The sequence below is a fragment of the Jaculus jaculus genome, chromosome 9, assembly GCF_020740685.1.
Source record: "Jaculus jaculus isolate mJacJac1 chromosome 9, mJacJac1.mat.Y.cur, whole genome shotgun sequence".
In the NCBI taxonomy this organism is placed as follows: Eukaryota; Metazoa; Chordata; class Mammalia; order Rodentia; family Dipodidae; genus Jaculus; species Jaculus jaculus.
In genome coordinates, this window is record NC_059110.1 from 120,903,799 (window position 1) to 120,917,631 (window position 13,833).

Below are 13,833 nucleotides of genomic sequence, written 5' to 3' on the forward strand. Positions count from 1 at the left end.
AATGGACACACGCACAGGCATACATGATGGCGTTCATTTGTCCTTGCAGTGTTCGCGAGACATCTGTCTTAGGAAGAACAGTTCACAGAGTATGCTGCAAGAGGGCAGCAGGCTTGGCAGTAACTAGAGTAGCATCTGTAGCCTGTATTTTGTCTATTTTGAGAAATTCTGGGCTGACCATGCTGGTGCATGTATGAAAACCCAGTACTAGGGAGGCTGAGGCAGGAGTGTAGGGTATTCAAGGACAGCCTGGGCTACATAGTGACCCTATCCTCTCCCCACTGCCCCCCCCCAAAAAAAGAACAACTCTAAAAGGAAAACAAAGGGTGCATATAACACACAGCACAGCCACAGTTTATTCATGACACCTGTCAGTAACACACGGAACAGCAGTGGACACGAGTTGGAAGGGAAGCCCCTCAGCTCCGGCCCCTTGCCCTCGGTGGGCTCCATCTACACCATGCGGGTCCCCAGGAGCTTCCTACATCCTCAGAATCAACAAAGTCAATAAAAGGAGGGAGAAGCACACTTTAAGAAGCATACCCCCAAACTCAGGAAGAGCCCGCACTAGAAAAGGCTGTCCAGGCCTTTGGGTGCCGCATAGACTCTGCAGCCCTTAACCTACAACCACCTGCCTGTCCACTCCTGTGTGACCCAAGGTGACTCAGGGAACTTGGCTGGAGAACCGTCTGCCAAAGTCCACTCCTTGGTCCAGTGACTGCCAGCGTGCGCGCCTAGCATGGCTTCTGCCCTGTGCTCCAAGTCTGCCGCCAGAGCCCCAGGCCTGGCCTCCATCCCTCTGGCTGACAAGCTCCTTCCTTCAGGCCATGCAGGGAACAGGCCAGGTATGGTCCAAGCCATGGCAAGGCAAGTTCTAGCCAATCCCAGACTGCAGAAGGGAAGGGTCAGAGGCCAGGAGGGGCAGCAACCTGCGCCGGGACAAGGACAGAGACCCAAAGGCCCACTCTGCCTGGAAGCACTCGAGAAATGATGACCAGCTCTAATAACAAAGGCCAGGCAAGCTGTATCCAGACTCATGGTGGCTCTTGTGACCCCTGCCCACCCACAGCCTCCTCCTGCCAACCTGCTCTCCAGGGAGAGGGAACAGAAGAGCCCAGGGGTCCTGCCAACCTGCGAGGGCATTGGGCTCTCTGCTCCTGGGTGCTGTGGTCTTCCCCCTTCTAACATGAGGTCAATGAAAACTACCACCTGGGCTTTGGGGGACTGCATGGCAGAGGGGCCCACAGGCTGGGGCCTAGCACAGTGTGTTTAATCAACACCTGCTCTGTCTTACCGTGCCCTGCCGAGGGCTGTCTCATCTTCTAGGGATAAGGGGCAGCGACAGCCCACAGCAGGACTGATGTGGGAGGGGGGAGTATAGGCCATACCCCGGAAAGCCCAAGAACCCCAGTCATCCCCACCCAAGTATGTCACCAAGAGCCCGTGAGGCCTGGGCTCTCTGGCCCCATCTGACTCCTTTCCTGTGCCAGAGTGGACGGTAAAGGGACCCAGGCACTTCACCAAATACACTCCTCCGGGGGCCTCCTTCTCAACCAGAACTCCAGCAGGCCCCAAGAGCAGCTCAATCCTCTCCCCACCATCTTGCCACCCCCAGAGCTTAGATGACCACGGAGTGGGGCACGCCAGGGCGTCGGCTCAGGCTGAGGGCTCTGGCAGCTGTGAGCAAGAGGACACCGCTGAGCGCCTCGGAGGCACAAGAGCCCCAGGCCAGGGCCAGCGACCAGCCAAAGCTGATGTTGACGCCCTGCATGTGCTGCGCACCGTACTGGCGGGCTGTCTCTGCGAAGGCCACGTGAGAGTAGCTGATGTAGACGCTGACCCCTGCCAGGGTCAGGGCACCTGGGGAGAGAGAGAGGCAGCAGAGTTGCTCAGGGTCACCAGGAGACTCAGCCTTGAGGACTGTCTCCTCTCCTGATCAGCTTGATTGGCCCTCACTCTGGCCCTTCCTAGACCACCACCTTCCTAAGACAGGCTAGGAGTGTGAACTCAGGTTTGGAGAATGGAGCATTAGCGGGTTCCAGTCAAGGCCTCCCCCACCAACCCCCCCGGGCCAGACAATCCTACCTGTTCCCTCAACATATGGCCCTCCATCCACATACCTAACCCCCAGGGCACAGGGTAGCTCCGAGAGCCAGCATCCTGGCCCCAGGCCCTCGAGCCCAGCCTTCCCTTCTCCCCCTGCCTCCTTCCAGAGCCTTCCAGCTGGAGTGACTGGTCCTCCGCTCCCTGAGCCGTGGCCTGCCTCGGGGGAGACACACTGCCCTCAGCCCTGTTTCTCCCTTGAGTCCGCTATCTTCAAGGGACAGAGGACAGACTGCAAAGGTGCTGGCCACCCTTCCTCTGACACTTCAGAATCCAGCAAAGAGCTGGCAGCGGTCTCTGCCCCGCGGGCCCCGAGCAGCTCCTGTGCTTCGCGTTCAGGAGGCCCAGCTCCGGCAGCCACCTGTCCCATGGCTGCAGGCTGTACAAGGCCAGTCCTTGCTTTCCACCGTGGACAGAGGGAGCCTGGATAGGAACCTGATGGGAGCTTACTTGCCGGCCTGTGCCTGTGACTCACTGGTGGTCAGGGAAGGACATGGTGCAGGGCCCACTCCACACTTCGTTCACCCCTGTCCTGGGGGTGTGGGTGGGCCGCTGCGAGCGCAGGCAGGCAGAAGTCACAGGTTTCACGTGGGGCAGGATGTGAGGCCAGATGGAGTGGAGAGGGCTCGGGGAGAGGCCAGCATGGGGTCAGTGCGACTGGGGTCGTCAGGCTTGACGCAGGCACTGCACACCTCTCCTGCAGCATCAGAGCTGTTAGCCAATCGCGGTCCAGCTCCCTGCTACCTTCGGACTGCTCTCCACAAGCCACCCCCAGCTAGGCTCTCTCCAAACACCCAGAGTCTCCGCCAAGCTGGATCACAGATGCAACTCTAGGCCAGAGCAAGGGGCATGGAGGAAACCCCTAAGCAAGTAGCCGACTCTCAGATCCTGGCGACCTGTCCCTCAGCCTCAGGCATGTCAGCAGTGCATCTGCCAGCTGGCTCTGGAAGCTTCTGTTGACCCTGCATGCCCTCCAAACCCACCACCCCTCCATTCCCCCTCCTTGTCTCTCTCCTCCCTCCCCCCGCGGGTGGAGACTTTGCCCAGGGAAGCAGCATTGGGCCTTGCCACGCAGTTGCCTCCAAGATGACCATCTGTACCCGTGCTTTTACACCAGGCAGTGCAGAGGTGCCATGTCACCAGAGGTTTCCTAGTTACAATCCCTTCCCAATTACTGCTCTTGGTGGCTTCCTGTGTCGTCTTCTTAATTGGATTTTGGACACTCGGCCTCCTGGGTCAGAGCCATAGCTGACACTGTCATTATTCCCAATTTCATCTTCTAGAGACCTGGACTTCCATGTTGTCCTCACTGGCCTGTGACCAGAACCAAGGCAGCTGGTTCCCCAATCTTGACTCCTGGGAAGGCCCACCCCCATCCTAACAAAGGTTTCTAGAAAAGCCCTATGTCTCCTGTGTAGGGAAGCAGGCCTGCCTGGGAGAGAATCCAGTCAAGAAAGTAGAACCAGTCTGAGACACCAGCCCAAGGCCAAGCCTGGCTCTAGAGGGGCTGCTAGGACTGACCCTAAGGAGCCATCTTTGGTGATAGCCAGCCTGAAGCAGTTGTGGGGAGGGGAAGAACTGGGAGGCTGGGGCAGACTATACCAAAAGGCACTAGAAAGGGACCCAGGTTGAGTTTCCTTCTGACTCTGGGGTATCCTGGGAGCCTCTAGGCTCATGTGTGTTCAGGTGGCCCCGTGTCTGCTGCAGAGTCACAGCCTGGGCCTGGGTGGGGTCTGAGCCAGCGACTCTGATGTGCATGTCTGCCCTGCCTAGTGTTCTATCTCTATCCAGAGTCCAGTCCTGCCACCTACCAGGACAGACTGGTAGGAGAGAAGCATATGAGGGTCTCCCACACCATCTGGCCCAGCACAACCAGCCTGCAGTCACACTGGAGACCTTCAAGTCTCCACCCTGGTTCCCCTGTGTGTCCAGGCCCCAGCCAAGAAGTCCTGCTGCTGGAATAACCCCAGGGCCCAGGGTAGGGGCATAGGCTTTCCAATGCCCAGAGGGAAACTGAGGCCGGGGCAGAGCACCACTCCCAGGATCTGTGGTCTGAGCCGAGCCCCCAGCAACCTCAGACTTACCGCCCAGCAAGAAGTAGCAGCCAGTGAGGAGCAGCAAAGGGACACTCCGGGCCAGGGAGCTGAGCAGGCCACAGAGCCAGCCACACACAATGAGGATAAGGCTCAGGGGCAGGACCACCATGACCGCTCGGTGCAGTGCTATGGGGAGAAAGGGCTCAGTCACATGCATGGGGACCTGCACCAGAAAGGTGAAGGGAGGGCTGGGGAAATGGCTTAGCAGTTAAGGTGTTTGCCTGCAAAGCCAAAGGACCCAGGACCCATGTAAGCCAGATGCACCAGGTGGCGCATGCATCTGGAGTTCGTTTGCAGTGCCTGGAGGCTCTGTCATGCCCATTCTCTCTCTCCCTTTCTCTCTCTCCCTTTCCCAAATAAATAAATAAATTAAAATATTAAAAAAAAAATTTAAGCCCGGTATGATGGCGCACACCTTTAGTCCCAGCACTGGGAGGCAGAGGTAGGAGGATCACTGCAAGTTCGAGGCCACCCTGAGACTCCATAGTGATTTCCTGGTCAGCCTGGGCTAGAGTGAGACCCTACCTTGAAAAAAAGTTATTTTTAAAGAAAGGAGATGGAGGCTGGGTGTGATGGCACATGCCTTTAATCCCAGCACTCAGGAGGCAGAGGTAGGAGGATCACCATAGTTTGAGGCCACCCTGAGACTCCATAGTGAATTCCAGGTCAGCCTGGGCTAGAATGAAACCCTACCTCAATAAAACAAAAGAAATTTAAAAAAAAAGGAAGGAAGGAAGGAAGGATATGGGAGCAGCCTGGAGGACAACCATGGGTGGGTGGCTCCACCTGCTCAGGCCAGGGGTGGGGTCAAGCAAATACATATCACCATGGTCACCACTGGACCATCTCCCTCCTGACATAGGTTTCCTGAGACCAGGATAAGGGAAGCTCTCCACGCCCTGTCTGGAGCATCAAGCAGAAGGTGCTGGAAAGGTAAAGAGTCCAGAAGGGAGCCAGTGAGCCCTCAGATCCAGTCATGCTCAGAATGGTCTCACGTCCCCAAAGGCAGAGGTGGTCTCTTTGGAAAGGAAGCAGGTAGGAGGCCAGCAAGGCCTGCTGGGATTTGAGCACCTTTGGTCAGGAGCCAACACCAGAGCACAGAGGGGCTATGATGAGACACCCTCTGGGTTTTGGGGCGGTGGCGCTCAGGGGCAGTTTGGTGGGCTGGGCAGGGTGGCTGGACTGGGGCTGTCAGTGCCTGAAGAACCATGGATGGCGCTGTCCCCAGACTCACAGAGGAGATGCTGCACGGAGGGGGAAGCGTCCAGGCCCTCACTGGAGAACGGGTCAATCAGGGGGATGCAGCTGTTCTGCCCTGGAAAGCCAAGACACAAAGCAGGGGCTGGGCACGGCGGGCACCCAGCGGCCGTCAGGGCCACCTGCATGGATCACAGCTCGAGGCCCTGTGACTCTCTTCCACGGAACTTGAGGTCAGGACTCTCGCCCAATGGGATTAGAGGCTCAACGCCTCTGTTTGATTTATGGCGACTGACTGGCCATACCTGCATGGATATGAATTTGAAATCTCACACACTCCCCAGAGGCTCCTTCACGCCTCAGTGCCCTGCAGGGAGACCAGACTCGGCTGTGGAAGGAAAAAGATATGTGCAAAATGGCCCCCTTGGAAGCCTCACACTCTGGAACCTTCCTGACTCATGTCTTGCAGACTCTGGTTTGCACACAAGAGCACACACACATACACACCCATGTAAACAAACGGTTATGTCAAGGTGGATATGCAAACAGATTGGTCCCCCCACCCCCCGATCAGCACACGTGGGAAGCCGCCAGTACCCACTTACACACAAAACAACCCCTAGTTACATGGATGAAGAGCTGAAGCCCCCGCGTCGCACACCTGGACTTCCTGTCCCACTCAGCCCCACTGCCCCTCCTCCAGGAAGAGGCCAGGGTCCTCCTTGGCCCTGGGCCGCAGCCCTGCGGAGCAGCTGCGTGGACAGCGACAGAGCTCCCATCTTCTTTCCCCGAGAAGCTCAGTTTCTCCGAAGCACCATGACTTGGAAGAGGGACAAGGTCCCAAGTTATCCAGTGGCAAATGATCTGCCATCTTCCATGGGCTCTGGTACCCCAGTTCTACCCAGCCGGGTTCCAGAGGGAGGTTCTTGAACCTAAGGGACACATACTGTTGCCCTCCCTCTTCCCTTTCCCAGCCTGGCCCCACGTCCAAGGCCTGCCCTTGGGCAGGACCTCTTCTTCAGACCCCTCCCTCCAAGAGCTCTAGGAGGAGGGACGTGTTGGGTGGGGCGGAGGGGGAGGCCCCAGGGGACGCCGCTCACCTTCGCAGGTGCGCCAGAGCCCCGAGTGAGAGGAGAGCGTGGGCTCCGCGCCGCCCGCGTCCGCCACCTCCAGGATGTACCAGTAGTCGCTGGCGACCGCGGCGGCCAGCAGCGCGAAGCTGAGCAGCGCGCCCAGGGCGGCGGCCAGGAGCAGCGCGCCCAGCCTGGCCATGCGCGCAGGGCTGGGACCGGGAAGCAGGGAGTGCCGGGGGAGCTGGGATGCGGGGAGCTGCGAGAGGACGGAGCAGGTACTCCTGAGAGCTGCCCCAGCGCGAGGGTTAGGCGGTGGGAGCGCGAGCAGAGGAGGGATCCGAGGAGCACCGAGAGCAGGGATTGATTGGGAAGCCGAGGGCGTTTGCAGAGCCGAGGTGGCTGGGAGCTGAGGCGAGAGGGAGGGGCAGAGCCAGGGCGCAGGAGGGGCCCTGCTGGAGGGCCTTCTGTGCACAGCCCCCACCCCCTTTCTGCTCCCGTGGCTGGCCACGCAGCGCCCTCGGGTTCGCTGGGAAATCGAAGCACTTGTTGTCTGCGCTGGCCAAGCTCGCTCTCCAGCGAGGGAGAAGAGGTACCGGTGGGATTGGAGCAACAGAACTCAAATACCAGGGCTGCCGCAGCAGGCACAAGTCCGGGCGTATTTTCAAACCTCTCAATCTCTCCTCCAGCAGCCAAGTGGACACGTGCGCGCCCAGCCCTCTGCGCAGCGTTGGGGAAAATGAGGGTGTGCTTGAGACTGTCGGGGAGGATGCTCAGCAGTAGGCAGGCCAGCCACCCCGCACGCAGCTCACGGAAGCATTTGCAGGGAGAGTGCAGATGGACCCAGCCGGACATCAGTAGGGGCTGATCCCTACCTAGGTTCTGGTTGTATATATTTTGCTGGGAGTGGAACCCAGGGTGTTAAGTGCTCTCCTGCTGAGCTACACCCCCAGCCCTGGGGGTTCTGGTCCTGTCCTATCCTGATCAGTGTGCCACGGGGTTAACCTGGGGACACACACACACACACACACAAGCATCACTTGAAATTACTTTGCAATTAAATGCCACATCTGGCAGGCCAGCTTCAACCTGTGTCACTCAGTCACTGGCAATGCATACAGAAGCTGTAAAGCCAAGTGCCAGCAGTGGGCATGGGAACCAAAGGAGTCCCAGAGCCATCTCACCTAGAAGCAGGCCCGGTGGAGTCCAGGCATGGGAGACTTGGCCAGAGTTAGGCAGCCACAGCTGGGTGACATCTTGGAGGATGTGAGGGCTGGATAGAGTCTGAAGAGGAGTGAGAAGTTTGAAGTGGACATTCTCGTGGACAGTGGCCCCTCTTGACCACAACAGCTTTATGGCTTCTGGTTAACCAAGCCCCCTCCTAGAAGTATTTCTGCAGACTTTGTCTCCCCCTCTGCTAGGCGCTTACTGGTGTGTGGAACCGTCAGGAAATGGAAGCAATCCCAGCGAAGTTATTGAAACAGTATTTCAAACGGAATTCAGACAGCCTCGCAGAACTGCTTGGGTTATTTTGTGGGCTGTTCGCCTTTCCACATGTATCATAGACCATCTCCCGCCTCACTGGCAAAGGTGCCTGCAGTGCTTGACAGCCCCTCCACCTTCTCACACCCCTGCCCTGGAACCAGGTGGTAGCCAATGGTCTGTCAGATCTGGGGAGGTGAAAGAGCCCAACAGGGGCTCAGGAGCTGCAGCTCCCCTGCTTGTAGGGGCCTCCTCTCCAGCCCCAAACTCGTTACAGCTGGGGAATAACAGTGCATCATGAAAACTGAGGTTACCTAGCAGTTACCCCACAGTGAGCAAAATAAGCCTCAATATTGCTTTGTTAGGGGCAAAGCTCCCTGGCCATACAGTGGACATCCAAGATTTTGACTCCTGCTGGTGATTCCCCTGCCCCGAGCTAGTCGTTAAGGCTGTTCTCATTCCCACCACAGCTCTAGCCAGTGGGATGCAGCTGTCTGGATGGGCAACAGGCACATCTCAAGCCACTGCTACCCTCAAGGAGGCAATGGCAAGAGGAATCGAGGACATGGGTCTCAGCACTGGTTGGTTCCTTGGGATCTGGCCATCTTAGTCCACCGCTGCTGGGTTTCCAAACCAGAGTCTGGTGTTTAAACTCCCAAGTGGAACCGGAGCCACTGATTGCTGTCCCCTAGGCAGCAGGCATTGGTCCTTGAGGGGCCACTTTGATGAATTCTGCCAGTGTACTTCCCTTGAAATGGATCCAGATGACACCTGGCCAGTCTGAAGAGTTGCTACTTCAAAACAACCCATTGTTTTTCATCATTTATACTTTCATCAGCTCGTAAGCCACTCTGGGCAGAGTGCAAGCCTGTTTAAGCTATCAGGGGCTCTTCAAAGACAGCATTGGATGACCATTGCAGGGCAGAAAGGGACTTCTGGGAAGGGACAGTCCAATTGCAAGTGACAAAAACAAGGCCGCATCTAGCCTGTCCTTAACTAGGCCACACCAGCAGCTGGAACGGGAGGCCTGGCCCCAGTGACAGCCATCTGGCAGATGAGCCTCTTGCCCAAGGCTAATGACTGGCTATGGCCTCTAGCCTGGGACTGGGGAAGCTGGAACTGTAGCTAACTCAGCCTCCTAGCAGGCATCTAGAACAGGACAGCTCATTTCACTGTACTTCCTAGATTAGAACCTCACTCGAGCCCTGCCCACGAGGCCCATCCATGCAGCGGGGTGCAGAATGAAGCTGGCTCGGCCACACCCACCCAGGCCAAAACCCAACTTTCTACAGAGTTGCCATGAGTTGGAGGTCATAGGCTGGAAACACACAGCTTTTTTTTTCACTCCAATGGGAAAACAAAACACGGCTGTGTCCAAGCCTTTGTTCGCACATGGCCGTGCCGTGTTCTTCCACGGCGCTGGGGCAGTATAATTTGAGATGTGACCATGACTGGAGGCTACTGAGTAGCAGGTGGTCCCATCTCCATGTGGAACCCACAGGTGTGCAAGGTTGGAATGGCTGTGCCAGCCTCCCCAGCACCTGTCCAGGGAGCGTGCCACAGAACAGCCAGAAGGCCCTGGCACCACACCCTTCCCCCAAGACTGAGAACACCTTCAGTGACCAGAACGCACATCCCACTTGTGGCCCCAGCACCTGGCCCTGCTGGTCATCCTGGCTGCCTGACAGGGGCTTCCTGTCACCAGCCCAGGATATGTAATATCCCAACTTGGTGTTCTGGTGCACCCACCCCGTCAGGGCCCTCACTGGCCTATGTCTTCCCACTGTTTAGAAAACAAATTCCATGGGCTGACTGGAGGAGCCAGGTCCTGCTGCAGGAGTAGGGTGCAGCACCAGACCTTCTGTGGTACTCACACATGTGGGTACCTGTCATACTTTAGGAGAACAACCACCCGCAGGCCAAGGCCGTCGGGTCCCCTGGGGCCGGAATAGGCAAGTCTGCAGCTCAATCCCAGTGTGCAGAAAACTTTCTTGAGAGCAGTATCAGCCACTTGCGACAGGAAGGTCCTCACAGAAGATTGGCTGGCTGCCCACCTTGCCACTTCTCAGATGCACTCTGAACATGCAGTTCGCGATGGGTGGAGAGCAAGGGCGCCAGGGCCGTCTGTACTGCACACAGCGCCCTGCGGCCCACTCCAAAGACTAGAGGCCTTGGAAGGCAGCACTCATCCACGCCGAGCTCCCTGGTAAGTGGAGCATTTGACCTCAGCCACCTCAACCTCTGACAGGGCCACCCTCTAGGGCCAGACTGCCTAGGCTCAAACCGCTAATGTTTGCTTGTTATTGAACCCAGTTTTCTTCTGTGCTAGGGATGAAGCTAGGAAAGTGTTCTCCACTGAACAGCTACACCCCAACACACCTAGCTCATTACTTCTAAGTACTACAATGGCCAAAAGCCTGTGTGGCACCCACTTGCTGGGTGATAGCAGCTCATGGTCTGTCAGTATATGGGCTAGGCTGGAGCTCTTTTTCTAGTCCTTGGTCTGTCTCCACTTCCAGATGGAGGAGGTCTGATTCCCAGGCCGGAATGTGGGGTTGTGACCTGCAAATCAACCTCCCCAGCCACAGCCCCCCATACCAACCTTCCAGAGCCCTACCACAGAAGGGAGCAGACTTGGAAGCTGAGTATTGCTAGCAGAGGGGAGGGAGCAGCGGCCGAGATGGACAGCGGGTCAGCTGCAACTCGTCACTCTCCGCCCATCAGCAGAAAATAGAACAGGATACTGTTTTCCTCAGCTGCTCTAAAAGCACACTTGTCAGGACCATTTGTCAAAGGGTCTTTTTGTGGACGGGCACAGGTATCAAAGGAAAGCAGCTCAGGTGCATGCTGACATCGGGGTGCTTTTCTTTCTGGCTTCTAGAGATGGTCTCACTCTGTAGGCCAGGTGGACTCCCAACTCACAACCTTCATGCCTCTTGAATGTTGGGATAGGAATGCTTTCCCCCCACCCCCACCTAATTAAAACCATTGTAGCAGGGCGTGGTGGCACATACCTTAAATCCCAGCACTCGGAGGCAGAGGTAGGAGGATTGCCATGAGTTCAAGGCCACCCTGAGACTACATAGTGAATTCCAGGATAGCCTGAGCTAGAGTGAGACCCTACTTCGAAACACCAAAAGCAAACAAACAAACAAAAAAATACCATTGTAGTCAGAGTCCACTGGCACTTGCCTGTAGTCCCAGCACTTGGGAGGTGGAGGCAGGAGAATCATAAATTCAAGGTTATCCTTAACTACTTAGTGAGTTTGAGGTCAGCCTGGAATACTTGAGACCATCTCAGAACAGTAACTACTCAATATTCTCCAAGCACACAAAAAAACAGCCCTCACCCTGACTGAGATGGCACAGGACTAAGTCAGCCTGGTGTACACTATACACAGCTGGCTGTGCTCTAATCCAGACGATGCCAGGGAGTCCTGGGCTAAAGCAACGGTTTCCCTGCTCACCAGACCTGGGGGAGAAGGCTGGCTGTCAGGCTAAGTGGTCACCATAAAAAAACTGACAAATCTTTAAAACCCACAAGGGCGGGGGGGGGGGGAATAACTGGAGAAATGGCCCAGCAGTTAAAGGCACTTGCTTGCAAAGCCCGACAGCTGGGGATTCAATTCCCCAGTACCCACATTAACCAGATATACCAAGTGGTGCACGCATCTGGAGCTCCTTTGGTGTGACAAGAAGCCCTAGCATGCTCATTCTTTCTCTGTTTGCAAATAAATGGATAACACACACTTTTAAAATAAAAATAATACCCAAGGGGCATAATATCCAAGGGTAAGATGGCTCAGCAGGTAAAGCACTTGCCCTGTAAGAGGGAAGAGCTGGGTTTAGACTGCCAGCATTCACGTAAGCTCCAGTGAACATGGCAGCCTGTCTCGAGTCTCAGAACAGTCAGGGAATCCCAGGGGTAAGCTGGCGAACTAGACAAAGTAAATTGTCAAGCCCTGGCTTTAACCCAGAGGGACCCTGCTTTAGTGAATAAAGGTGAGAATGAAGCCGGGCATGGTGGCACTCTTGAGAGGCAGAGGTAGGAGGATCACTTTGAGTTTGAGGCCATCCTGAGACTACATAGTGAATTAATTCCAGGTTAGCCTGGGCTAGAGTGAGACCCTACCTCAGAAAAAGAAAGAAAAAGGAGGGGTGGTAGAGGAAGACACCCAAAGTCAACCTCTGGCCTACACTTGTACACACACACCATGTGTGCTAACATGCACGCACACCACACATGCAGGATCGTCCCCCCCACCCCCCAAAAAAAACCAAGAGGGCTTGCAGCAGTATTAGACATGATGACACACATGACCTGCAGCAGTTTCCAGCAGGACTGAATGGCCCAGCCTGTAGCCTAACTTCCGGAAGGTTGCTAGCAAACCAACTCTGCCATCTCAGGGTCAGTCTCTGGAGCTGCAGCAGCCCAGTGAGTCCACAGTGCCAAGTAATTTAAAAAGGATTCAGGCCACTGCACTTTCCTCTGGCGGGAATAACGTCATGTACCCACACTCTCACTCAGCTGTCTCCTGGGGTGGCAGTTTCAGAATGAGCTACTCTGGACATCTGCTACCTATTTTCAGGGACACCTGCTGGTCTCCCAGAGGGCTTAGAACAGTCCTGTCCTTACTTTTCTTTGTAGTTTGTACTGATCTGTGAAACAAGAATGCAAACAAAATAAGAAAACCATACTGCAATGTTCAAAGTCACTGGGCCTTGGTCACCAACCTCGGCCATCACACAGAAACCTATCTGCAAGAGAAAGGAGGGGAAAAGCAAAGGCCAGGAGGCAGCATGGGTGTGGAAGACGAGATCAGGGCTTTGGGCATCAAGGCCACAGGAGAGCAGAGGTAGGGCAGGCCTACCAGCCTGGCAGGTTCTGTCACAGAAAGCATTTTCCACTGTTCAAACTGCACTGTTCCTGCGGGGGTTAAAAAACCAAATGCCACTGAATTACTGACCTTGTAAGATTGTGAACATAAATTACTTAAAAAGCAAAAGTGGTCTGGAGAGATGGCTTAGCAGTTAAGGCACTTGCTTGCCAAGCCTAAGGATCCAGGTTTGATTCCCCAGGACCCATGTAAACCAGATGCATAGGGCTGGAGAGATGGCTTAGCGGTTAAGCGCTTACCTGTGAAGCCTAAGGACCCTGGTTCGAGGCTCGGTTCCCCAGGTCCCACGTTAGCCAGATGCACAAGGGGGCGCACACGTCTGGAGTTCGTTTGCAGTAGCTGCAGGCCCTGGCACATGCTTTCTCTCTCTCTCAAGTATAGAAATTAATTAATTAATTTAAAAAAAAAAAGCAAAAGCAGCTGGGCATGGTGGCACACACCCTTAATCCCAGCACTGGGGAGGCTGCGGTAGTTTCAGGCCAGTCTGAGACTACATAGTGAATTCCAGTTCAGTCTTGACTAGAGCAAGACCCTACCCTGGGGGCAGGGGAAGCAAAAACAAGGTTGGGAAGGAGGCTGACCAGTTAAAGGCACTTGCTTGCTTACAAAGTCTGCTGACCCAGGTTCGATTCCCAAGCTGCCCATGTAAGCTAGATGCAGAAAGAGTAGCACAAGTATCTGGTGTTCATACGTAGAGGCAAGAGGACCTGGTGCAGGTGCGTGTGCACGCGCGCGCACACACAGGCAAATAAACAAATGGCATTTTACTAGAGCATGGCACTTGAAAAAAATAGCAAGACAGGCTACAGAAATGCTTTGGTAGTTAAGAGCACTTCCCGTGCAAGCAGGGGGTCCTGAGAGGCTGCTAGAGTGTGAGGACCCACATAAACAGCTGGCTGTGGCCACACACCCCTGTAACCCTAGGCCTGTGAGTAGCAGTAGCAGAGACCAGAAAATCACCAGGACTCAGGGAAAAACCCAACAAGC

At 55.6% G+C, this 13,833-nt stretch overlaps 1 protein-coding gene across 4 annotated transcripts; it reads right to left on the reverse strand.

Moving 5' to 3' along the window:
- Window positions 1-327: 327 nt before the first annotated feature.
- Window positions 328-6,668, reverse strand: Tmem235 (transmembrane protein 235). 4 transcript variants are annotated; one of them, XM_004655233.2, is made up of 4 exons: window positions 6,497-6,668; window positions 5,434-5,514; window positions 4,188-4,325; window positions 328-1,860 (listed from the first exon to the last, which is right to left on the reverse strand). In XM_004655233.2, the coding sequence occupies exons 1-4, from the start codon at window positions 6,666-6,668 to the stop codon at window positions 1,619-1,621; spliced, it is 633 nt and encodes a 210-aa protein (XP_004655290.1). In that variant the 3' UTR covers window positions 328-1,618. The 4 variants fall into 4 exon arrangements, with proteins under 4 accessions (XP_004655290.1, XP_045015035.1, XP_045015036.1 ...); XM_045159100.1 differs by lacking the exon at window positions 6,497-6,668 and adding an exon at window positions 6,058-6,202; XM_045159101.1 differs by lacking the exon at window positions 5,434-5,514.
- Window positions 6,669-13,833: the final 7,165 nt, after the last annotated feature.

Excerpts from the sequence above, each read along its gene's own strand:
- Tmem235 (XM_004655233.2), bottom strand. The coding sequence starts at position 6,668 with ATGGCCAGGCTGGGCGCGCTGCTCCTGGCCGCCGCCCTGGGCGCGCTG. Across the intron at positions 5,515-6,496 it reads GCTCTGGCGCACCTGCGAAG|GGCAGAACAGCTGCATCCCC; the intron begins GTGAGCGGCGTC and ends TTGGCTTTCCAG. Across the intron at positions 4,326-5,433 it reads CTCCGTGCAGCATCTCCTCT|CACTGCACCGAGCGGTCATG; the intron begins GTGAGTCTGGGG and ends TTCTCCCCATAG.